The 26,421-nt window shown below is 40.9% G+C and overlaps 1 protein-coding gene across 4 annotated transcripts in view; it reads right to left on the reverse strand.

The window, feature by feature from the left end:
• Positions 1-26,421, reverse strand: part of TTC29 (tetratricopeptide repeat domain 29) — a 233,339-nt gene that overhangs the window by 65,033 nt on the left and 141,885 nt on the right. For all 4 annotated transcript variants that reach the window (XM_083171284.1, XM_083171270.1, XM_083171262.1 and 1 more), the window contains 3 exons: positions 14,825-14,916; positions 6,283-6,406; positions 1,926-2,157 (listed from right to left, as the gene is read on the reverse strand). In XM_083171284.1, coding sequence (XP_083027410.1) covers positions 1,926-2,157; positions 6,283-6,406; positions 14,825-14,916 — 448 coding nt within the window. The remainder of the gene's footprint in view (positions 1-1,925; positions 2,158-6,282; positions 6,407-14,824; positions 14,917-26,421) is intronic.

The raw sequence follows: 26,421 nt of genomic DNA on the forward strand, positions 1-26,421 counted from the left end.
CATAGAATTTGACGGCAGATAAGAACCACTTGGACCATCTAGTCTGCCCCTTTTTTAAACATGTTACCGCAAACCATATATGTCCCTGTGTTCTGTTGCTCCGCTTCCTGTGAACAATGTCTCCCACCTGTACCTTGTTAAAGCCCTTGATATATTTGAAAGTCTCTATCATGTCCCCCCTTTCCCTTCTCTGCTCTAAAGTATAAATAGTAAGATCTTTTAGTCTTTCCTGGTACGTTTTGTGATGTAGGCCATGCACCATTTTAGTTGCCCCTCTTTGTACAGTCTCTAATGTATTTATAGAAGAAATATATGGACAAAGGGGCTGATTCTGGTTGACATGGTAAACTGCAAGGATTGCAGCTTACTGAGTGCCAGGGAGCCCCCACCCCAACCGCCGAGTTCCGTCGCTACCATGTGAAGGGATGTGTAACGAAGACACCCCCTCGCACTACGCCGCTGCAGGAGAAATCATTCGATGGTCCTCGACCACTGAATGATTTCACCTACATTCAAAAATAAAGTCAGTGGGAACGGACTTTTATTTGCCACCACCGAGACGAAGACATGGCAGACGGCTGACCTCATGTGAAGTCAGCCGCCCGCCACTGGCACACATCATTCTGCCCGCATACCCATGGGAAATTCTGGGCGTTCCCATGGGCAACACTCCACCCTGCACCCTTCTGCCCCCGGCCCTCCACGATTCCCTGGGAACAGCTCAGCGACTATGCAAGTTTCCGAAGCCGTTCGCAACGGGGACCTGCACATGTGCATAAAAGACCATGCACATGCACAGTCCTCCAACTTTCAGAACAGGGCTGAATCACCCCCAAAGAACAAAAGGTTGGAGTAACCCTAAAAATATATATAACCTATTTTATTAACACATGGTATGATTAAAATTGCAATTGTATAATATAAAATAAAACATGATTACTAAAATGCATGAACAGAGTGAGGATACATAAATTGGTAGTGCTGTCCTGCTTGTTACTATAATGCTCAAGTGCCTCTCATGCATAGAGAGACCCCCCCCCTTTTGTGTAGTTAAATATACAAGTTAAAGTATCCTTTATCCAAAATGTTCGGGACCAGAAGAATTTTGGATAACGGATTATTCCACATTTTGGAATATTTTTATATTTCAATGAGGTATCTTGGGGCATCTTGCATTTATGTTGTACAAACACTACACTACTTCACTAACTGGAGGTATAACACCCCCCCCCCCCCCCCTGCATTTGTGACTTTGCCTTCCATGTCCACAGAATTTGCACTGAACTGGATCCATAACATCTGCATTGTGGGGCCACACTCTGCCAAAAGGAGCCCCATCCTCCAGCGGTGACAATAATCTACAAAGATTCCAGCGGTTATGTATACCTCTAAAGTGGATATTTAACTACACAAAAGGTGGGCCTTTATACACATACTGTACTGTTTAGATGGATTTTATATTATACAATTGCAATTTTAATGATACTATGTATTAATAAAACAGGTATACTTACGCCAATTAATCCATAGTTCTATATTTTTTTGCGAAACTCCAACCTTTTGTTCTTTGTCCATACATATTGGGAACTGAGCTTCCCTCGACTAGCAGCTTGACAACACTCCCTCGACAACAGCTTAACCTTGATAATCTTTTTCGCTTATATAGGGAATATAATATTTTTTTACACAACATCTGCATTTATATAATAAATGTGAACGACGCTGGCCTTTTTAGCTGACATTTTACACATCTCTCACAAAGATGTTGGCCCTCAAAGGGTTAACTACTGAGGAAACCTGTGCTAGATTTACATCTAAATAAAAACAAACAGTAACATTCTGCAGTAGCACTTCCAAATGAATACCTTGCTCATGTGCAGCTAGATATAAGAGATAAGTCCAATGTGCATCATTACTAGCCTTACCAGTGTTTGCTGGGTCACTGAACATGTCCCTTCTGTTCTTCTTCCATGCCAGCAGGTACTCCATGCTGACATAATCTGCAGCCTCTGTGTGTCTGCTCACTGCCAGCATCATCCTGTGTGCCTTTGCAATGCCGAAATGAACTTGGGCCTCTTCTATTAGCGGTATTTCACCGAGACTCACTGCAGCCTCGTGAGCTTGTGAAAAACATTGGCACGCTTTCTCGTAGTTCCCCTGCAAGTTACACCATACAAGAGTGAATGGCAAGTCTATTATTTACTTTTGAAATAAATATTGATTCATTATATGGCATATCAGTTCTTGTTACCAGCTATGCTGTGACTGTACAGATTCAGTCAAATATACACGTTGCATATAAAATTAATCAGTTCAGTTTTGCACAGCGGTTGTGTCGCATCAAATTGTGATAAATAAGCACATTCAGGCAACACGTGCAAGCTGCGCGATTGTACCTGGCACACCAATATTGGATGTTTGGCGCAACTGAAGGAATATTGTATGAGGACACATACTCTATGAATATAAAATAAAATATTAGCATGGGTCTACTATCCACGTCAATGGTAAATTGTACCAAGCAAGAGAGGAAATAAAATAGTATGCGCCCTGCCATCTCCAATACTATAACCACTTAGACAAGGACCTTCCCTGTCTGACAGAAATATATTCAAGCACCATGTTATAGTTGTCTAATGTTAAGAGAAGCAAGACAGCTGAAAACTATCACTACTTTCCAGGGAATCCAAAGTTTTACCCCTACAGATTTCAGAGTAATGTCCCTAGGTTACCTGTTTATTTTCTGGGTTCATTAATACAGACTAGTATTTAAAAAGGGAAATCTGATGGAAATTGTAGCTCGCCATTATTGGCATAAATAATTCCATGCAGATCAAAAGAGGTGAGGGCCTCAATGCAGTCTCTGTGCATGCTGGCCACCTCTCGCCGGCGCATTTCCTCAGTAGACTCAGGGAAAATGGAGCCTGCAAAGTTTCTGGAGATATCTGTGGTGCAGATCTTCAGAAATTTGGTGCTTGCCTTAAGTCCCTAATGATATCTTCAGTCCTGATGGAGAGGTAAGTATTGTGAGTGAGTACAGTGTGTGTTGTTGGCCCCAGTGAACCATGGGAGTTATTCATTTCATTTCCTGATCGCTGTGGTGCGATTTAGTGGCACCATGCGATTAGATAGCTGCTGCCCAGAGTGATATCCTACCCAGTGCAAGCCTGCAAATTGTTTAGCATGGCTGGATTGGCGATTACTGTTACTATTATTACATGCGCGATACGATCCGTACGCATATGCAGTATATCCCCGCTCTTTTTCTTCTCTCCCTCTTTCTCACCCTCATTCTTACCTCAACCTCTCCCTCTCGCTTTCTCTTTCTATCATCTCCCTCTTTATCACACTCACTACCTCTCTCTTAACCCTATCTCTCTTCTCTACCTTTTTCACAATCTCTCCCCTCTCCTTCTCTTTCCTCTCTCATCCCCCTCTCTCCCAAACTGCCTCCCCCTCTCTTTGCTCTTCATCCTCTCTCACGCCTCTCTCCCTCTTTTTAACCCCCCTCACCCCCCCTCACCACTCTCTTACCCCTCTCTTGCTTCCTGCTCTCTAACACTCTACCCCTTTCTCTCACATTACTCTTCCCCCTCTCTTTCTCACCCCTTTCTCTCTCTCCCCCTCCTTCTTTCATCCCCCCTTTCTCTTCCCCCTCTCTTTCCTCTCTCTCTACTCTCAAAGCCCTCTCCCTCTCTACCTACCACCCTCTCTCTCACACTCACTCACTCCATCTTCTCTCACTATGGGGGGTATTCAATGTAGCGTCACAACTGTCGGGCTCGCCCACCGAGAAGGTGGCGTGGCCGCGAGAAGTGGCCGGAAATTGGTGAGATGCGGCCGGGAGCTCGTTAATTCCTGGCCGTTCTCAGCAAAACGTGCTCGACTTCTTGTGAAGTCAGGCATGTTCTGCCGAAATCCCCTGTTCAATGCTGTCGGGGAATGGCGGCTGGAGATTGAATATCCCCCTATCTCTCACTTCTCTCTTTCCCTGTCTCACTCATCTCCCCCCCCCCCCCCATTTTATTTTTTTTGAAACACTGAGAAGTCATCAGGATTTTTTTTTTAAAAATTTACCTTTTTTGCTTCTATTGTTTTACCGGGGATAATTGGATACACCCCTAAAGCTTAATATATTTTCTTCAAGCAAAAATATATATTTTTTAAATTAAAATAAATAAATTAAAAACTTGGTAATGAGAACATACACAAAAAATGTATGCCTCTGCTCTTTAATTTTGAATCGTTAAAGTTTGTATTTTTTATTTATGTATATATGTAGCATTTAATAAACAAGTCTAGAACGATTACACTTGCTATACTGTTACAAATTACATAAATGTCAATACATGGTTAATAGTATGTGAAGATTTAAAGGTCTGTCACACTCAGTATGTGTGCAGGGTGCTGTTCATGTATATTGAAGCTGTAGTGTCAGAAATTCCAGCCATGACTTACTTAATGAGACTTTCCTTTTTATCTATTTCTATCAAAAGATTTTTTTTCCCACTGGTCATCTTAGTGGACTTTAGAACAGCAAGGAATGGTGAAATAGCTTAGCTTCTCTAAAGACCTATATTACACACCATATGTCACAAACTTTAGCGGCTTCTGCTTTCACTTGGGTTTTAAACATCACAGGTCTTCCCCCATACTGTGTCAAAAAGTCAGTCTTGGATCATGAACTCAAAATCTTCCCTAGTTGATCTGCTGCAAGCAGGATGCCATCAGCACGGGCTAATCTTGCGATAATCACAACTGGCAATTAGCACACTCTAACCAGCTGTCAAGCAGCAGACCGCAAAGAGTGACTCTTCCATTTAAACCCACAGGAAAGCAGTGTGTGCACTTTTTTCAAAGCTATTCTTTCCTACTGGGAATTAAATGACACAAAGAAGTCACCAATATTACTACTCCTTCAGCACAAATGGCAAGCGACTGCATATAGAGCACTAACTCATAGCTTATAGATAACTTGCAAATTACACACAAGCTAAATATATAAAGTGAATAGTTCCAACTATGAATAGAGTATGCAAGCAAGTAAAAAACAAACAAAAAACAAGTAAATGACATGTAATAGCCACAAAACAACATTGTGCAGAATAATCATAAAATCATTGTAGATGTCGCAATAAGCCATGTGTGGAGATAAGCTAGAACCTATTCATTTGGCTTATCTGGTTTCATCTCTATAGATCAAATAGCTACAACCTGTAGCTTTCCAGCTGCTGTCACATTACAACTTCAATCATTCTCTGAGAGTGACCGGTTGGCTACCAACCACGAGGCTCGTAGGTCAAGAACAAGTTGTAGATATCTATAGATGTATCTCAAATGTTAACAAAGCTGTTAAGCCATATCACCAGCATATGTTGGAGCAATGCAGGCAGCTAGAAGGGCACTAGTATGGAACTTCACAAAGGTTGATGATGCATTTTCTCCTATTTTAAAAATAAAAATAAAAATACTTTGCTACTAAAATTGTTAGGTTTTGCCAGATAGAGTCATGGGACACCATCAGTCAGAAGGTTTATATAGAAATTAGGGTGAGACAGGGATGCACAGTAACAATCATTTAAAAAATTCAGTTGGAGGGCCACCGCTATCTGCTTTTAGACTTGAATATAGAATTGGTGCTACACTGCGCTGACCCAGAGGCATTTTATAAACTTATCGGCATGTAAGGTAGTGCTTGAGCCCTCATCATATGCATTTGGGCGAAGGGGTGGAACGTGGAGATGTGAAGGGAATGCTACTAATAGAGTAATTTTTTTCTCCACTCTAAATCACACAGCGCATGTGCAAAATGATGGTCAATAACCGTAACAATTGACAAAATGCCTGACAGTAAACAACCATTGGGGAGTAAATAGAAGTGTTATCCAAAAATGCAGGCATGTTGCTACAGATTTGGGAGCGTGTTTAAGGTTGTGACTGTGATCCTGTATGAGGCTATAATGTCTCTGGTGTCTTACCTCCCACAGCCATGCTTTGTGACAATAAGGATACTCATTAGTTAAATGATCTTCATCTGATAAAGGGCAGTATTCAATGCTGGGGGCGAGCTGTGACAGCAAGCAGGGTCAGTACAACTGACCCCCCTGCATACTCTGTTTCCCCCTTGCTCCGTTTTTGCACAAATTGCATGCCTCTGTATAAGCTACCATGTGCTCCATACCGCCGCACATGTTACTATGGAGCTACATGTCATGCACACATTTAAGAAACCCTGGAATAATGGAATTATTACAAGAGAACCAGAATTTGATCAGTACTTACTCTTGCATTGAAAATCTCTCCAAGACATATGCATGCCTCTGCAAGGCTGTGGAATAAATTGCTACTTTTGGCGACTTGTATAAAATTTTCTAAGTACTCAATGCTTTCAGCAATTTTTCCTTGGCTAAAGAGAAAAATAGAAAGGAAAAAAAAAAAACATAATTCATTAATTTTACCAGTAACAATATGGATTATAAAAAACAAGCATGGCGGCACCTCTCCCATAATGGAGGTCATGGCAATGTGAAATACAGTCATATAAATATTTGCACCAGTTTCCCTTTGGTTTACTAATTTTTTTACAATTTATTCTTACACATCTGCTGACCTATCTATTGTCCCTAGGAAATGTTGCTCATGATCTGTGTACATTGACTTGGGTACATATTAGGATGATTGCCAATGGTCGGAGCGATTTATATTCATCCTGCTCAATGCCAGATTGCCAGTATACACTAGATTATTTAATGAGTGATGGAATGACACTTTGTTCCGTCCTTCATTACACTGCACATACCAGAGGCAAACACAGAGGGGGGTTTCTGGTTGCACAGAACCCCCCTCCTCTTGGCAAGTGCCTTAAATTATTACAACAATAGCACTTGTATATAATATGATCAATAGAGCTGCCACCACATCAGTGTAAGGGACAGAGCAGGGCTGCTGCGCATGCCCTGTGGGAGCAGCTTCTTCTACCAAGTTTGCTGTGTGTGTGGATCTGAGCCCTCAAACATCGCAATAGACCAAAAAGTAGCTGCCAGGAGGAAGAGACAGGAGCCTTACCATGAAGTGGGAGAATGTGAGCTTAGAAAGTGCAGTACTGGTTCTATTATGTCTGTGTATTTATTTCTTTATTATGGCATGTTTAACATTTTCCTGACCACTTATCTTATTTAAATGTTTTTAACAGCCTATACTAGACCATCTGTACTGTAAATAATAATACTGTATTCCATACTGATATATTCCATACGTATATATACACACTGGACATTGCATCCACACTCAGAAGGGTTAAACTGAGCGATATTGTTCATGATATCACCTAGTATGTACGTACCTTTACAGGACTTTATGGTTATATTGGTCAGTCTTTTTATGTGACAACTATCTTGCAAGCTTTACACAAAGTTGGAAAGTGTGCATGGTAGAAGGAAAAGAAACACATGGGAAGATTCTAATGCCATGTGGTAAAGGTTGTATGGTGAGACAAGACCAAGACAGAACTTCATGTACTGAAGCCCAAGCATCATTTTTGGTGAAGACCAAACCAAACACACCACCCAAAACTACCATACCTGACGTATAGCAGAGCAGTGTCAACATTACATTGTAGGGTGTTTCTTTTCAGCAGGGACTGGTCAATTGGTAAGGAATGGTGGCAAGATGGATGCTGCCAAGTATGCCCAAATTAATGAGGAAAACCTACAGCTCTCTTATAGTACTCTGAAGATGGGCAGATGGTTCACCTGCAAGCACAACAATGTCCCCAGACATACATAAAAACAAAAATTGAAAAACCCCAAACAATGCAGTGGCTTATTGGGAAAGCCTAAATCTGACATAAAATCTGGATGGTTTTAAAGAGAGCAGTTCACTGACACTCACCAGAAAATTTTACTAAATTTGAACAATTCTTCAAAATAGAATTAGCTGAAAGTGGGTGGAGACATATTCAAATAGATTTAGGCCTGTAAATAAGCACCATGTAGAAATACTTTGTGGTTCTTGTGTTTCCTATAATCCAGCTTTCCAAAATTGTAAAAATCAGGAAGCTATGGGGTACATTTACGAAAGTGTGAGTTTTTATAATTTATTTTAGATTCTAATTATCATTTATCTAGCACCTTAGAATCTAGAGGATAAAAGCTAGAATCTTATCTTTCACATCTAAAAACTCCCACTATAGTAAATTTACCCCTATGTGTAGGTTTTGACAATAAAAATCTATACTTAACTATACTATAATAGTAAATGCAATTTTTAAAAAAAGTTTTTTTTGCTATCTTAGTTTAATTGCTTAACAGTAATGCATCACAGTCACTAGTGTGCCACAAAATTAAAAAAAAAAAAAAAATGACTCCCTTTATTCAAATTTGGGTGCTCAGAAAGGTGTGAGCACATGCCTATGGGCGTCACTTGCTAGGGGGTGGAACACCAGGTTGCTGAGTTCGGGTGATTATTTTTATTTTATTTTAATTTGCAACTGTTGGGAGGTGGACAATAAAGACAAACTGGTGATCAGGGAGTTGATAGTGGGTGAGGATGAGGCTGCTTTGGTGATCTCAAGGAACCTGTACTGGTCCTGAAATGAAGGGCACAGTGACATAATAGGAAGGGGAAGTGGCCAATAATGTGCTTAGGGGCAGTCTGACCCCTAAATCTGGAGCACAGTGCCCTATCTCCATATATTAACAACATTTTCTGTTGCTCAGAAAAATAATGTTTTGTAATCATATAGAAGGTGATCCCCAGTCAAAATACCTTCTTCTAAAAAGGTTGGATGAGAGACATCCCCTCATCCATGGATTGTACAGTATGATGTATTTTTGTACTACAGGGGTTTTTAATGTTTAGTGCATAGTTTGATAAATGCATAGTTTGAAACAGGTGCCAAGTTCGGGGTAACAGAGGGATTTTAAATCCCTCTCTCAATCTTTGCCAATATTTTAAAGCTAAGAAAAAAAAAGTTGGTATGGCCTGCACTGTGCCAGGACCAGCCCCTTCAGGACTCTGTACAGGTGATTGGTGCGTGCAAGATGAAGATAAGTTGGCAGGGGTCACTCTGATAATCATCTTTAATTATAAGGATTATGCAGATGATGAGGTTTCATGCATTATCTGCATAGAAGGGGTTAATAATCCTCATAACAAGTAGCAGCACTATTATGGAATTCATTTAAAATACATAATTTTTTGCCGAAACAAACTTAAAAATGCTGACATACAAGGCAATTAAATCACCTGATTTTTCAGATTTAACTACCCATGTACAGTATATATGTAAATCATGGAAATCATGCCCTGTGTGGGGGTCTACATGCAACCATGTAGGCAGGCATATGTACAAATCTGAAAAAAGTGTCTGGATCCAAGAGAGCACCAATATAGTAGTCAGTCAGTGACATTATAATCAGGTGCAGCCGCCGTCAGATCTGGCATACCATATTCTATGGCCACGTTATTATAGCTATCAATCCGATAATGATTGTTTTCTCACAGTGTATGTTGCATTTCCAGCATATTACCTATAAAATAGCACCTTAGCTCAGTGGTTTTATACGGTTAGTAGATCTAAAACACAGGTCGTCAAACTTGGTCCTCAGGATCCCACACAGTTCAAGGGTGAAATGTAATAGGATGAGAGATTCAGGAAATGAGAGATTTGGTAAGAAATCTCCAGGGTTTTTTTAAAGTGGTAATCATTTACACTGCAAAACCAGTTTGATTTTGCAGTGTAAATGATTGCAGCTTTAAAAAAAAAAACCTGGAGATTTCTTACCAAATCTCTCACTTCCTGAATCTCTCATCCTATTCACCCCATGTTTTCCAGGTCACCTGTGGATTTTTAAAATGTCACAATTGGTGATACACATTGCTGGGTGACCTGGAAATCATGCAATGTGTGGGGTCCTGAGGATCGAGTTTAAAAACCTCGAATGAAAACTGGTTTATTCTGTACTATAGTTTGCATTACCAAAGTAATACTTTGGGTAAGTGTGGAGAAGAGAGACATTTCAGTAGCTACTGCTTATACTGTTCACATCAAATTATCAACTACTTAACATATTTAACGAGGTTAAAATAACTCACACATGAGAATAGGCAATATACAAGCGAAATATGGGCCTTATTCGGCTTCACTCGCAAAGGTAAATTCCTTCTCAAATGGACAAAACCATGTGCTCTGCAGGGGGGGGGGGGTGGCAGCAGATGTAACATGTGCAGAAAGATTTAGACTTGGGTGAGTTATTTTGTTTCTGTGTAGGGAAAATTCTGGCTGCTTTATTTTTACACTGCAATATAGATCTCACTTTGAAATAAAACCCTACCCAAATCTAATTCTGTCTGCACAAGATACATCTGCCCCACCTGCAGTGGCTTTGTCTATTTGAGAAGGAATTTGCCTTTGAGGGTGAATCAGAATAAGGGCCAATGTTTCTTTATATTCCTCCTATTTCTGTAGGGATGTGCTATTCAGCAAATCATGTGTTCACTTAGAAAACTACTAGACTGTACTGTCCCTGATGCATGGCAAAACCAGCAATAACGTGCCTGGCAAATATTCATCTAACAACTTTACAAGCGGTAATGACTTTCAATAACCAAAAACAATCAATAAATATACTCTAAATGCATTGTACAAATAAAAGCTCTACACAACAGCAGTGTTAAGGAAATCAAACACAATCTTAGAGGATAAATGCAAAGGATTTACGGAGGATAAAGAACAGGGTTACGCTGTTAGACAAATATTAATTCCTCTTCTCCCAATTCTCTGAATGCGGTGCACAGGTGCAACTTGGAGAGCATATTATCGGTTATAATCACCAAATTCATTCAACCAGACCTCAGAGAGTTAAAAACATATATTCTGACAAGCAGTATTCCTTGGTCCAAGGAAATAAGAATGAAACATCATTGATATTTGTCTACCAAGGTGATTCTAGTTTCCAGATGGGCAAACGGGACTTTAAACACCCATATCCCTTGACAACTGTCCAATTATGTATATCACACTTGGCCTACTGTTTGCTGTAGAAGTAATCAATAAAGGATGTGGTTGAGTGAACATAGGTTTTGGTTGAACCAATGCATGAAAACTTAATCATTTACTCGGAAAGGAGAAATCAAATAGAGCAGGGATGAAACTACCACAAAGGGGATTCTTGATGGTGTTATAAGTTTGGAAGTTGTAGATTAAAGTATTAAGGTAAATGGAATCAGTGAGATGGGAAACGTATAAAAAATAAATCGCTTTCTCCTAATTTCAAGAAATAATAATATGAATTGCCATACTCATTTCTTTTGAAAGTTACCATCGAATAGTAATGTCCCACTTACAAACATAAATCATTCTGCCGCCCAGTTTATTAGAAGGGAATAAATTAGTTTTAAAGGCAGATGTTTAAAACAAACTTTAATTTTATTTATAATACGAACAGATTGTATAGCTGCACCTCTCCCTCACAATGTCACCGCTGCACCTATCCATCCCCCGGTCTCAGTTGCACCTCTCATGTCCTGCTAACTTAAAATAAATTCTCCCTTATACTTATGCAATTTTTCTAACCAGTGGGAGGACGGCAGGCAACTGGCTGAGGTGGGATGGATGGCTGTCACTGGGGGTGCAATGCCACTGATCGGATCGCTAACAGATACAATCTGTGGCAGCTGTCAGCAGACCTTTCAGAGAGGGCGGTCTAAGGCTACTGCCCCCTAGAACCACCTCCTTAATCCGGCTTTGATACAATCTCAGTGACTCCCTGAGCAGCTCTTGCCTGGTGCACAGTCTCCCTAAACTTCGTAAGATATAGGGGGATATTCAATCGCCGTCGAGCATCTCCCGTGGGGGAGATGCTCGACGGGCCCTATTCAATGCTGTCTTCCCCGACAGCATTGAACAGGGTTTCCTGTCAGAACGAGCCCGACATCTCTAGCTGTCGGGCTCGTTCTGCCGAGAACAGCCGGGAAGTGACGAGCTGCCGGCTGCATCTCGTCACTTTCCGGCCGCAACTCGCGGCCACGCCCCCTTCTCGTCCCGCTGCAGGCGGGACATTGAATCCCGCCTGCATGTTCTCGGTCGAGCTGACCGAGAACGGGACTGGGTCACGGCAGGCGAGCAAGCTCGTCTGCCGTGACCCGAAGATTGAATACCCCCCATAGACACTGTGGCTGCAGTGCTATGAATGTTATCACATCTGGATGCTGAAACATTCCAATGACACCTCCTCTACTTGCAAAGACTTTAGATCAACAAGTCTCCACTCCCATGGATCGCAGAAGCCATCTCAAAGTAACAGCAATGTTATAGGCAAATGCGTACGCCATCTCAAACTTTGTTTTGCACATGTGCAGTAAGAGTTTACTAGACTAATGCAGGGACAGTAGCAAATAATGGCTCAACTGTGCAAACATCGTATCTCTAAAATCAGGCTTTGTGTGTCAACAACCTAATTACTAAGTTTGTCAATTAATCAGACATCTAAGCAAAGATTTACAGAATGAAACTCCCTTGCAACATCTAGGGTGACATTTACTAGGATGTGAGGTACTTGTGTAGTATCACGGCTCCCACGATGGGCATCGTATAGTAAAAAAGTAATAGGAAACATGTTAAATGCACCCCAAATGCCATTTTACACACTGTACCACCCCCACTATCAACGCCAACCCGAAGCGTGGTGAGCGCAGCGAGCCCGCGAGGGGCGGCGGTACGCGTCCTACGACCTTTTCATACCCCCACTATCCACGTCGGCGTGGAGTTGAGAATAGAAAGTGCCCGAAGCGTGGTGAGCGCAGCAGACACCTGTGAAGCACGCGAGGGGACGTGTATACCTGGGAAGGTACTTTCTATTCTCAACTCCACGCGGACGTGGATAGTGGGGGTATGAAAAGGTCGTAGGACGCGTACCGCCGCCCCTCGTGGGCTCGCTGCGCTCGCCACGCTTCGGGTTGGCGTTGATAATGGGGGTGGTACAGTGTGAAAAATGGCATTTGGGGTGCTTTTCACATGTTTCCTACTAATTTAAATGCATTTGGATGCATTTGTGATCAAAATCGCATGCGAACGCATGCGATTTTTTCAAAAAAATGCATAAAAAAATCAGGAAAAATCACATCGCATCGCATGCCATCCCATGCCACAACATTTGGCATGCGATGGGAGCCGTGATACTACACAAGTACCGGATGTGATTTTTAGTAAGGTTCTGAAATCGCACCATATTGCATGTTTTGAAATCGTTAATTTTTTTAAGAAATCGTCAATTTAATAGAATGCGAATTGTGGCATTAAAAATGCAATGTGATGCAATAAAGTGTGATTTTTAGTCATGAAAATGTGAACATTTTAGTCATGAAAATGTGCAAATTAATGCACATGTGCGATTTGTTAGACATGGTGTGGTTTTTGAATAAATAATTTAAAAAAACAAAAAAACGTTGTGGGGTACTCCCTCCTGAGCATAACCAGCCCGGGCACAAATAACCGGTTCTCGTTTTAGAAGTTCAGGTGACAAATTACATAGTGGCTACCCAGGATTTCTAAAACCAGCACCATGCTCAAGGGTTGGTCCTGGTTCCCAAAATATGGGGGACCCCTAATCATTTTGTCACCTTTATTAGGGGAACCAGGACCGACCCTTGAGCCTGGTGCTGGTTTTAGAAAACCTGGGGATCCCCTATGTTTTTTTTCCCCTGAATTTCTAAAACCAGGACCGGTTCTTTGAGCGTGGGGCTGGTTGTGCTCAGGAGGGGGGATCCCATGCCATTTTTGTTTTTCTAATTTTAACTTTCACACTTTTTTGGACAGAACCATGCACAAATCGCACTGGTCTGTGCATGGTTCTGTCAAACTCGCCATGTTGAACTTGGTCTATTTGTTTTGCGATTTTTGCTAACGTTTTCCAAAAATCGCATCCCATAAAATTTGCGACTTGTATACTTTATAATGGGAAAACATCTAGATGCAAATTGAAGTGTGAGAAAAAATTGTGCAATTTTCACACCATAAGTCTGAGTAAAAATGGCAAAAGTCAAAATCCTATTAAATGTCACCCCTATTAGTTGCAAAATGTATTCATTTACTATTAGTTTGTGTTGAATATTTAAATTGGACTACTAATATGTTGGAGGCAGGATTATAATAAACGATACAAACCTGCTGAAACGGCACAACACATGCGCTTTCCATTCAAGGCTGGATTTGTTTTTGCAGTGGGATTTGGCTAACTTATAATAAATAAAAAAATGCGTAATGCACTTATTCTTGTGGCAATCTTGCATTGGTGTGTGATCAGTGCAGGTACTATCCTTCCCTAAAAAATACAGTTTAAAGCCATACAAACTGGGACAATGTTAAGGTGACAGTGCAGTGTGGGTAGGTGGATTAAAAAACATTCTTGTCCTCATCACTACGTGCAATACTATCAGCCATATTATGTGCATCAAGTATAAGAATATAATATCTGGCGCTAAAAATACACCATGAAAAAAGGTTAGCGCTTATGCCCAAACTATCTATCTATCTATCTATCTATCTATCTATCTATAGAGGGAACTACAGAGGCTTTAGACAGATCGCAACACGAATATACAGTAAATGTAAGAGCACAGGATGAGAAAAGCTTTGAAGCTGTCTCACACTGCCCTTTTAAACTGTATTTGTTTCAGGTAATTTAGATTGAAAGGGTCATTCCAGAAGAGCAGTGCTTAGGATGTAAAGAGCCAGTAAATGGGAAGTGACAGATCTCTAGCAGTTCAAGGCTTTCACAGTTGAATGAATTGGCAGTGACAGCAAGACATGGGAGTGCTGACTTACCTTTCCAGGGCTTTCGCCATTGCTTCATATGCTTTTCCTAGCCCAACATTATCGCCAAGCTCTTTTGAGATTTCCATATAAGTAGTAAGAGCCTAAAAAAGATACACAGCAGAATTATTATCCAAATATTAAATTACAGCAATAGGAAAATAACAAAGGTAATTTATGAACTATAAAATTGCAAAGTAGAAAACGGAAGATCAAATGCTCTTATTTAATGCCACATTTGTAATTTGCGGGGTCAATCACAATAATGCAAGAAGGTACATTGGTACATTATTATTTGTCCATGCATGCCAATCCAGTAATCAAAAGCATTATACAGACAGTATGGATGTCCACTAAGGGGTTTATTCTAGTTCATTCTTTCTGACAAAATCCTTCTTAGATGGACAAAACCATGTGCACTGCAGGGGGCAGATGTAACATGTGCAGAGAGAATTAGATTTGGGTGAGTTATTTTGTTTCTGTGCAGGGAAAATACTGACTGCATGATTTTACACTTCAATATAGATCTCACTTTGAAGAAAAACCCCACCCAAATCTAATTCTCTCTGCACAAGTTACATCTGCCCCACCCGCAGTGCACATGGTTTTGTCCATCTAAGAAGGATTTTGTCAGAAAGAATGGACTAGAATAACCCCCTAAATGTTGTACTAAATGAAACTATAGAAATGTCTTAATATTATAGTTGCTTTAATATTGACATGAGGTTTTCACTTCTAACACTGGTTTTCTATCCGGTGGTGTTATAGAAGACTGTGAAGTAGACATGGTCACATTAAAAAAAAAAGTACTGCAGGTCTGCAGTTGTGTAGGCTGTAAATGTCAGCTACTGTAACACTAGTATGCCAGTAATATGATAATGACTATTATGCTGACATTAGACGGTAGCCTGATTTATATTTACTCAGTGCTTTAAGTTACTTTTATAGATTTTGACAATTGATCATAAGAAAACATCTTCACGATGAAATGTTTGGACATATACGAACAATGTAACTATGATGGAACTGAGGGGCAGATTTATTAAGCTTGGAGAAGAGATAAACTGGAGATAAACCGGAGAAAAGGTAAAATGAGATAAAGCACCAGCCAATCAGCTTTGTTTGAAAAAGACAGTTGGGAGCTGATTGGCTGGTGCTTTATCTCCTTTTACCTTTTCTCCGCTTTATCTCCAGTATATATCTTCTCCAAGCTTAATAAATCTGCCCCTGAGAGTTAAAACAAGTGTGTGTGTGTGTGTCTGAAATATCATGTTAAGTTCCAAAGGGCTTGATTCTGAGTTACACCGGATGCCAATGTTTATGTAGTTTAGCCGATACCTGCATTAGCAAAAAGTTCTGAGAACTCTACAGGCATACAGTATGCATTACATAGACGAAACATGCTCATTCCATCAGGGAAGACGGTGTCAAAAAGGTGGTGGAATGTGATAGGGCTTCCCAGGCAGCGCTGTGTTGTGCATATCAGTGCAGGCAAAGATAGGACAATCACTGGGTGTATTATGGGATTGTTGTGAGTGCAAGTCAATGCAAGCAGCTGTGTACTCAAATACACAACCACAAGCATAGGAGTTCATGGCCAGCTGGAGAAATTGTACCTGCCAAGGATGGTGCAATTTTTGATGATGCGACCGATAGTGTCTACATCCCACCCCCACACTATCCCTATATTAATCCATGCCCCCTGCACCACCATCTCGGCTGGGGTGCCATAAAATCAGAAATTACAGTATTATTAAGTGTCTTGTTTCACCTGCTCAGTGTTGTGATGCAAAGTTGCAACATTATTCTGTCTTTTTTTTATTTATCTACTATGTGTCCTTATACATCTCGTCTCATATGCACCATGAGATGCTTAACACGAGTGAGCCGCCATGTCCTGTTCAACTCTCCTGGCATTGGGCATCTTATTTTGGCCATAAATGTGTCTAAGTCAAATTGTGACTAGGACTCACCGGGAGAATGTGGGGCGTGATGTATTAAGCCTGGTGAAGAAGATTTAAAGTGGAGATAAAGTAGAAGGTGATAACGCAGAGCCAATCAACCGTGTTCGAAAAATGACAGTTAGGAGTTGACTGTCTGGTGCATTATCACCTTCCACTGTATCTCTTAACCAGGCTTAATACATGACCCTCTGTTAATTAATTTGCTCTACAACACTTCCATATCTGTGTGCGACTCTGTATATGAAGAATAATCAAACTTGATGTGGGAAAAAAGCTATGACTGCTGCATTGTAGCATTTTGCATTCAGATTCACAGAGCCACAGGTTCACCAGTCCTGCTTTAGAAGATTCCACAGTTGTGTTTCTTAAGAAAAATGAAAAACAAAACCAAAAAACTACCTTTGAGCAATGTTATACTGTATTTTGTCCTACAAGGATCAAAATTTGCTCAGAACATGTATATTATGCTCAGAACGTGTATATTATTCAGCAAACATATTCTCCTTAGGAATCTGCATATCAATATATTTTACATTCATATTTAATATATTGTAGTATGGCCACTTCAAACTTGAAAGAAACTCATGGAAGTTGCTTGCCAATTGCTCACTAGTATGTCTACATAATAAAATACATTTGGTGAAAAGCTCAACTGTCCACAGTGGAACCACAGATAACAAAATCAGCTCAAGACATCCGTTGCAAATGACTGACGATTGCTATGATGCTTGTCCTCTCCCCATTAACATTTCTATGCATATGCTCAGCAAGAGAGATAGCAAGCTGTGACAAATATTTGACTGGCCAAATAATCTCCCAATCACAACTTCTGCTAAGTTTTCAGAAATAATCGCACATAAAACATTCATCTGAATTGTACAAGGAAAGTACAGGAACCATTTATAACAGACTTTAGACAAAATACAAGTTATTCCGAGATTTGCTCCATGTCTCCAATGAGTCTTGCCACTTTTTGTCTCTCTGTTTTGTTTTATATTGTATTAGTTTAACATTGCATTTTTATTAAGTACAGTATGCTTAAAGAAAAAATGCAGGTGGGGGAGGGGGATGTTGTGTAGAAAAGTAAAGGTGTATGTGGGTGGGGAACACAGAGTAGTGGAGACAGGAAATTCACATCAGTTACACAAGGTATGAAACTTACGATAATAAAAGAATAAGAGGAAGACAAATCAGAGCAGCCACATAAGAGAAAAAGAAAATGGAAAACGAGATGGAGGCCATGGATGACTATACCAATTCAGACATCATTGTCAGCAGTTGGAAATTCATTGCAGTGAAACAGAGAGGAGTGAACTCTTATAGGGCGTACACACGGTTCCATGTAGTTTACTTTTGTATTAGATTTTGCTTATATAAGAAAAATCGAATGGAATTCGGATGCATTCAGTTTCGATTCGATCCCGATGTGCAGCCCCGCAGCATCGAAATCAAACAGAAAAATAGATTGTGCAGGCAAGTCTATGTAGTACAAATCTGTTCTATATAGTCTAAATCGAATGTGTAAATGGCACCATGTGATTCGATCCCAGTTCGATCGGGTTAGAATAGAAAGTACATTGTGCCATGTGTGTACTACTTTACATCTGAATTCTTAGAAGGGGCACAGTCACCCTCTGTTATATATAAATGCCATGAAAACCATTTCAAGAAGGAGATCGTGGAACAAGGACCTTTCAATGTTTTTGAGATAACATTAGTAAAAGTAAGCAATAGCAGCTCTGGATGATATTAGGATGTGACGGAGGATTCACATGGACTTAACTACAGACTTGCCAACTACAAGAAGGCTAGATAGGGCCCGGTGTGAGAGTAACGCCCAGTACCTCTTTTGCTCTATCCAAAAAGGAACAAATATGGGGCATTCTCAAAACATTTTGAAATGGTACCAATCCAAGGCCCTTATTCTGATCGGTGCGTCCGGATCCGAATATGCGGCCAGGACCGTGCGTGCGAAACCCCGCCTTCCATACGGATCGCCAACTCCGTCCGTACGCGGTAAGAAGCTGGCCGAACGGACCGCACGTGTATTTTTCATGGAATACGCCTCCTCCATCTGAGGGAACCTCCCCCATCATTCGATGGTTGCAGACCATCGAATGCAGGACCGAGTGGTCCACCAGCTCCCGCAACCTCAGACCACACAGACATTTTTCCGTGCAAAAGCAGGGATCTGGGCGGGCAGCTGACATCCGGCGATGTCATATGTCCGCCCCCTACACGTGCATCACGGCCGCATTACCATACGTATGCCCAGCGTTTGCATGGGAACGCCCATGAAACGCGGGGCGTATGCATATGGTAATGAGCCCAAATAGCCCTTCACGCCCCTCTCCACACCCTGTTCGGAGTGTTCACATTTCATGCGGGATTTGGCCGTACGCCCCGCTCGCACATGTGCAGAGACGCCTCTGCACATGCGCAGACACAAAACATCGGCGGCACGAACGCACGCGGATATTACCGCACCAACCAGAATAAGGGCCCAAGTGACATAAGTGTCAGCACAGTATGAAGCATATGAGCCAGATCCTATGGGGTATAGTGAGTTTCAGGTAAAGTCTATTTAAAAGTTTATGGGGCGTATCAGTTTGGTTAGTACTGACGGGTGAATAGATTCCAACTATATAGGAATAAACTATGTTGCTGATATGTTTCCCATTGTAACCTGATAGGGGATTTGTCATAAAATGATAATAATACAGTAGAATATAGCATCCTGTGTGTCTCAGCTTTCTGACTACTAATCAGCTTAGTGCTGTGTGTTGAATCAACACTCTTTACATCCACTACTAGTATAATTGAACAAATTAATTTCCTTTACCTGCTTGACACTGAAAAACATTATTAAAGATTATTGGAAAAACATTTCTTTGGATTTTGGCAATCTGAATGTGTGTGTCATTTCACAGTTTGTGAGCAGTAAAAGTGCTTCTGCTTCATTTACAGCTCCAGAGCAGGATTCAGACAATCAACTGGAACATTAGTCAAAGCGATCTCCAGCTAATGACTTTTGACATGTGCTGCAGAAATGGGCTGAAGAGTCTGCTGACACACGGCATCTGAGAGGAATGCTGGGGCACAGGTAGGTGTCTGCAGTCATTTCAATTCCGGTACTGCTGAATTTGTATCAAGCACTGCTGCATATGCTTTATATTCTAAAACTTATACTACATACTTTAAACTTATTATGCATGTTGTGGTGTTTTGGAAGATGTGTCTCCTTAGAATTGGAACGCGTAATTGGTTGGAAAGGAAGAGGAAAAATACAGTAAGGATGTATACATGTAGTTTATGTAATTGCAAGAGGCATGTCTTCTGCGGTTGCTAGTGAAAGGTGCATGGATATGTGGTGACCATCAGCAGCATTATCTAGACATTTTTGATTGGCTGACCCTTCCTGCTGATAGTACTTCATTCATTAGAGTCATGTCCAAAGTCATAAAGTTTACTGTAGTGACGTTTCGATTAGTACGGGAAAGAAGACTCCGATCTGATTTTTTAGACGGGAAAACACATGCCTACTAAATGCCATAGGTTCCTAATTCATTACCTTTTATATTGACACTGCAACTTTCACATATATTGTTATGACAATATACACTTTTTTGCATCTTACACTTCATTTCATTACTATATTGTGTACAGTCAGTGCATTTTTGTAATGTTCTACTAACACTGGTTTTGTTTCACTATCATGGGGCATGAGTACCATATACCCACTTATATATGAATATATGGATATGAACATACAGATATGTCCTCATACATTTTTGCTGAAGTTGTTCCAAACAGCCACTCTTGGCACGCTTGAGACTATGAAAGTGCCAGGCATCTTCTTTTGAGTCTTCTTTGCCAGAAATATGTCTTAGGCACAAGATGTAACAGAGAAACACCAGTAGAGTGTGCTGATTAGTTTGATATGAGACACTTGCATATTGGGGTGATTTTAAGTTAGTCGTCCCCCGCACGTTCGCATGTGCAGCCACGGTGTGCACGCAGCCACAATAATCTATTCGTCAGGAGCTCCCACACAACGGTGTGGGCAGGGGGGGCATGGGGCGACGGGCCAGGGGCTCCGCTCATGGGAATGCCCAGCGTTTCATGGGTGTATTATTTTATTGTGTTAATTATTTATGACAGGGAAAGCACTGCCTCTCCTGACTGCACGTCCCTGGTGTATATTCATATATATATATATATATATATATATATATATATATATATATATATATATATATATATATATATATAAGTGCAATGTACGTGCGGCACTCTCGGGTACTTGTAGAAATAAATGACACTTCGTGCAAGTATTGAAGTCTACGTTTCGGTTTATTTACAAACCGTCATCAGGAATACATGCATATCAAACAGAGGCTGCTTTTATAGCAGAATAAGACAGGCACCCTTTGTGAACCTCGTGCAGTGGATGACATCATCAGTTGTGGACAGAACTGTAGTTGGCGCGTCGTTAATCAATTAAGCAATTAACCAATTACTACAATAAGTGAGAGAGTGGTGTAACCTTAAATCCCAAGGTGTATGTACAATTCATTGTGGGTTACATATAATACATATTTACAAAGGAAGAAGTTTTTACAGCAAGAAATTACATATATGCGGAGTTCCATACTTATCCTATATTCGTAAATGTTTAGGATTATGTCAGAAACCACGCTATTAACTTTAATAGCATAAATGTTGCTTTAATACATTTCAATCATGTAGCTTCTAATGGCTACTATAAGTTTCTGGGTATCTGTAGGATAACAGCGTCTGTCCATATATTTAATTATACTAGACATTGTGACCTGTGAGGCATATAGTGATGTTTAATACATTACAAGAAACACGTATAGGAAAGGTATTCATTTAGTCCCGTAGGGGCTAATGTGTTGAGTTCTGAGATCCACTTGGTCTCTTTTCGCAACAAGGCTTTGTTGCGATCTCCCCCTCTTTGGCTGGAGGGTACATGGTCAATCATTTTATAGCGTAACTGTGCTAGACTATGCTTATGATCCTTAAAATGTTTTGCTACTGGCTGGTCTATATTTTTACCAGACAGAGCTAATCGGATAGCGCTTCTGTGCTGACCCATCCGTTCTCTAAATTGACATTTGGTTTTGCCAATATAGAATTTGGCACAGGGGCACCGTATATAGTATACAACATGAGTGCTAGTACAGGTGAGTACGTGTCTAATGGGTATTTTTTACCACTCTGCGGGTGCAGAAAGTATTCCCCTGTTTCCATGTAGGAACAGGTTGTGCAGCCCAGGCATTTGTACACTCCCGGTTTTTTCGTGAGAAAATGTTCCTCTTGTTTCTGTTTGAAGGATGATATGTCAGTATGCACTAACATATCTCTAAGGTTTTTCCCCCTCCTGTAGCACGGTAGAAGGCGCTTCTGACTGAGGGATGTTAAATTGGGATCGTTTTGTATTATAGGCCAGTGTTTCTTAGCTGCCTTGCTGAGCGCATCGCTCGCAGTGGAAAATGTATTTACCCAGACCATACAATCTTCTGTATTAGTCTTATTTCTAGTTAGAGTACCTTTTATGGGGGTGTTTAAGGCCCTAGTGATCGCCTGTTCCAGATCTTTGTTAGGGTATCCTCTTTGGAGGAATTTGTTTTTCATCAGTCGTATTTGTGTCAATTCGTCTGTGGGATCTGTACAGATCCTATGCACCCGCAAAAATTGCGAGTACGGGAGACCTCTTTTGAGAGGTGCTGGGTGAAAACTGGCTGCCGCTAGTAACGTATTGCAGTCTGTAGGCTTTGTATACAGCGATGTGACAATTTGGTTGTCCCTTAAAGAGACAGCTACATCTAGATAGTGTACACAATGCGGGTCAATCTCATATGTGAATTTTATATTAGGATCCTGTTTATTGATATGATCCATCATATCAATAAAAGCCTCCTTGGTGTCCTGCCAAATGATAAACAGATCATCTATATACCTTGTGAAGAAATATATTTTACTGGTATAAGCATCTGTGAAAAACAACCTTTTTTCAACTTCAAACATAAATGCATTTGCATAGGCAGGCGCCACGCAACTGCCCATCGCGCAGCCTTGCACCTGCCTATACATTGTTCCATCAAATAAGAAGTAATTTCTGTCCAAAGCCATTTCCAAAAGTTCAATAAAGAAGGAGACATGAGGCCCTTTGTAAATGTCAGAATTAAGAATTAACTCACGTACTGCCGTCGCTCCCCTCTCGATGGGAATGTTCGTATAGAGGCTTGTTACGTCAGCAGTGCATAACATGCAGTCTGCTGGTAATGTTCCCAAAGAGTCCAGTTTGTTTAGAAAGGTACTAGTGTCCTTAAGATAAGTAGGTTCACATTGAATTACTGGCTGCAAATAAAAGTCAAGATACTTGGAGACATCATAGAAGAGAGAGTCCCTTGCCGAGACTATTGGCCTGCCTGGGGGATTGTTCCTGTCCTTGTGGACCTTCGGGATGGTATAAAATATCGGGATTTTGGGGTTTGTGGTTAATAAGCTCGTTGCCGTTTCACTCGAAATCCATTTATCCACGACTGCTTTCTGTAGTAGATTGTCCAAATCTTTGGAATACTCTGCTGTCGGGTCCCCATTAAGCCTGATGTAAACTTGTTCATCCGTTAATTGGCGTAGTGCTTCTCCGCGATATGTATCAATGTCCTGTACCACCAGGGCTCCCCCTTTGTCCGCGGGTCTTATTATAATGTCCTCATAACTCGAAAGTAGTTGCAGTGCCTGGTATTCAGCTTTGGTCAAGTTGCTTTGTATGTTAGATCGTTCATTTTGTTGTTTAATTGTGCTCATCATCATGTTGGTAAAGCTCTTAATCGCTGGGTTATTAGATTGAGGGTCAAAGCTGCTCCTCTTTTTTATTGGACTTTCTTCTATGGATGGATTTACAATGGTTCTGTTGTTAAAGTATTCTTTCAGTTTCAGGTTGCGTGCAAACAGGTTAGTGTCCACGATAGCTTGGAAATTGCGGTGCTTGTTGGTTGGGACAAAACTTAGTCCTTTCCTTAAGATAGACATCTCGTCACTTGTCAAAGATCTTTGCGAAAGATTAATCACATTCACTTCTTGTTTGCTTTCGGCCTTCCTCTGCCTTTCACACTGCTTTGCCCTGCGGGTTCTTTTCCTTTTGTTTTTTGCGCCCGGGTGCGCACTCCTAAAGGGTATTTACCGGAGGAGGTACCCGGCACGGAGTCCTGTTCGCTGTTGGACGATGCCCCGCCGTTGGATGTGTCAGTGTCAAGTGACAATTTGGTTGTCCCTTAAAGAGACAGCTACATCTAGATAGTGTACACAATGCGGGTCAATCTCATATGTGAATTTTATATTAGGATCCTGTTTATTGATATGATCCATCATATCAATAAAAGCCTCCTTGGTGTCCTGCCAAATGATAAACAGATTGCCCCTCCTTTAGCACGGTAGAAGGCGCTTCTGACTGAGGGATGTTAAATTGGGATCGTTTTGTATTATAGGCCAGTGTTTCTTAGCTGCCTTGCTGAGCGCATCGCTCGCAGTGGAAAATGTATTTACCCAGACCATACAATCTTCTGTATTAGTCTTATTTCTAGTTAGAGTACCTTTTTTGGGGGTGTTTAAGGCCCTAGTGATCGCCTGTTCCAGATCTTTGTTAGGGCCTTAAACACCCCCAAAAAAGGTACTCTAACTAGAAGTAAGACTAATACAGAAGATTGTATGGTCTGGGTAAATACATTTTCCACTGCGAGCGATGCGCTCAGCAAGGCAGCTAAGAAACACTGGCCTATAATACAAAACGATCCCAATTTAACATCCCTCAGTCAGAAGCGCCTTCTACCGTGCTACAGGAGGGGGAAAAACCTTAGAGATATGTTAGTGCATACTGACATATCATCCTTCAAACAGAAACAAGAGGAACATTTTCTCACGAAAAAACCGGGAGTGTACAAATGCCTGGGCTGCACAACCTGTTCCTACATGGAAACAGGGGAATACTTTCTGCACCCGCAGAGTGGTAAAAAAATACCCATTAGACACGTACTCACCTGTACTAGCACTCATGTTGTATACTATATACGGTGCCCCTGTGCCAAATTCTATATTGGCAAAACCAAATGTCAATTTAGAGAACGGATGGGTCAGCACAGAAGCGCTATCCGATTAGCTCTGTCTGGTAAAAATATAGACCAGCCAGTAGCAAAACATTTTAAGGATCATAAGCATAGTCTAGCACAGTTACGCTATAAAATGATTGACCATGTACCCTCCAGCCAAAGAGGGGGAGATCGCAACAAAGCCTTGTTGCGAAAAGAGACCAAGTGGATCTCAGAACTCAACACATTAGCCCCTACGGGACTAAATGAATACCTTTCCTATACGTGTTTCTTGTAATGTATTAAACATCACTATATGCCTCACAGGTCACAATGTCTAGTATAATTAAATATATGGACAGACGCTGTTATCCTACAGATACCCAGAAACTTATAGTAGCCATTAGAAGCTACATGATTGAAATGTATTAAAGCAACATTTATGCTATTAAAGTTAATAGCATTGGTTTCTGACATAATCCTAAACATTTACGAATATAGGATAAGTATGGAACTCCGCATATATGTCATTTCTTGCTGTAAAAACTTCTTCCTTTGTAAATATGTATTATATGTAACCCACAATGAATTGTACATACACCTTGGGATTTAAGGTTACACCACTCTCTCACTTATTGTAGTAATTGGTTAATTGCTTAATTGATTAACGACGCGCCAACTACAGTTCTGTCCACAACTGATGATGTCATCCACTGCACGAGGTTCACAAAGGGTGCCTGTCTTATTCTGCTATAAAAGCAGCCTCTGTTTGATATGCATGTATTCCTGATGACGGTTTGTAAATAAACCGAAACGTAGACTTCAATACTTGCACGAAGTGTCATTTATTTCTACAAGTACCCGAGAGTGCCGCACGTACATTGCACTTATCTACACCCTCAGGTGAGGGCACCGGGTCAAAGAAAAATCATTACTACGCCGGGTGAGTGCCAGATACCCTACACGTCTATCCATTTGGGAGTACTGGATCCCTAATCGAGGCACCACGGAGCAACTTTAACATCCTTCAGTGAATCAACACGGATTGACATCCTTACAGCTAGCCAGAAAGGCATGACGGATCCCAACCCAGTAGAGGTACCAGGATTCCAGCAAACCAACTTGCCAATAGGTGAACTTCTATCCCTATCGGACAGTGACGCGGACCGTATATTATTTAAGGAGAAATTGGTCCAAACCACAGCAGAAGATACAGCAGAGCAGCACTTCTTCAAACTACTCAAACTCAAAAAAAGAGAAGTAGACTTTTTCCTACATGGTGTATCCCTATCAGATTACTACCGAGAGAAAAAAATCCCCCGGGGATTTAGGATACACAATACCCCGACGATTGGCAGATATAATACAGAATTCTGCCGTAAGTGGGCTGCAGTGCTCAATAAAGCTTCATTCGATTTGATTCTACTGGTTATAGAAGAAGCACAGCGTGAATTACAAGCCACCAGAGATAATATACAGAAATTGGAAACGGATTGCATACAGACCCTGACATCTGATAAATCTGAGGATT

This window comes from Crinia signifera, chromosome 1 (assembly GCF_055691185.1).
Source record: "Crinia signifera chromosome 1, ASM5569118v1, whole genome shotgun sequence".
NCBI lineage: Eukaryota > Metazoa > Chordata > Amphibia > Anura > Myobatrachidae > Crinia > Crinia signifera.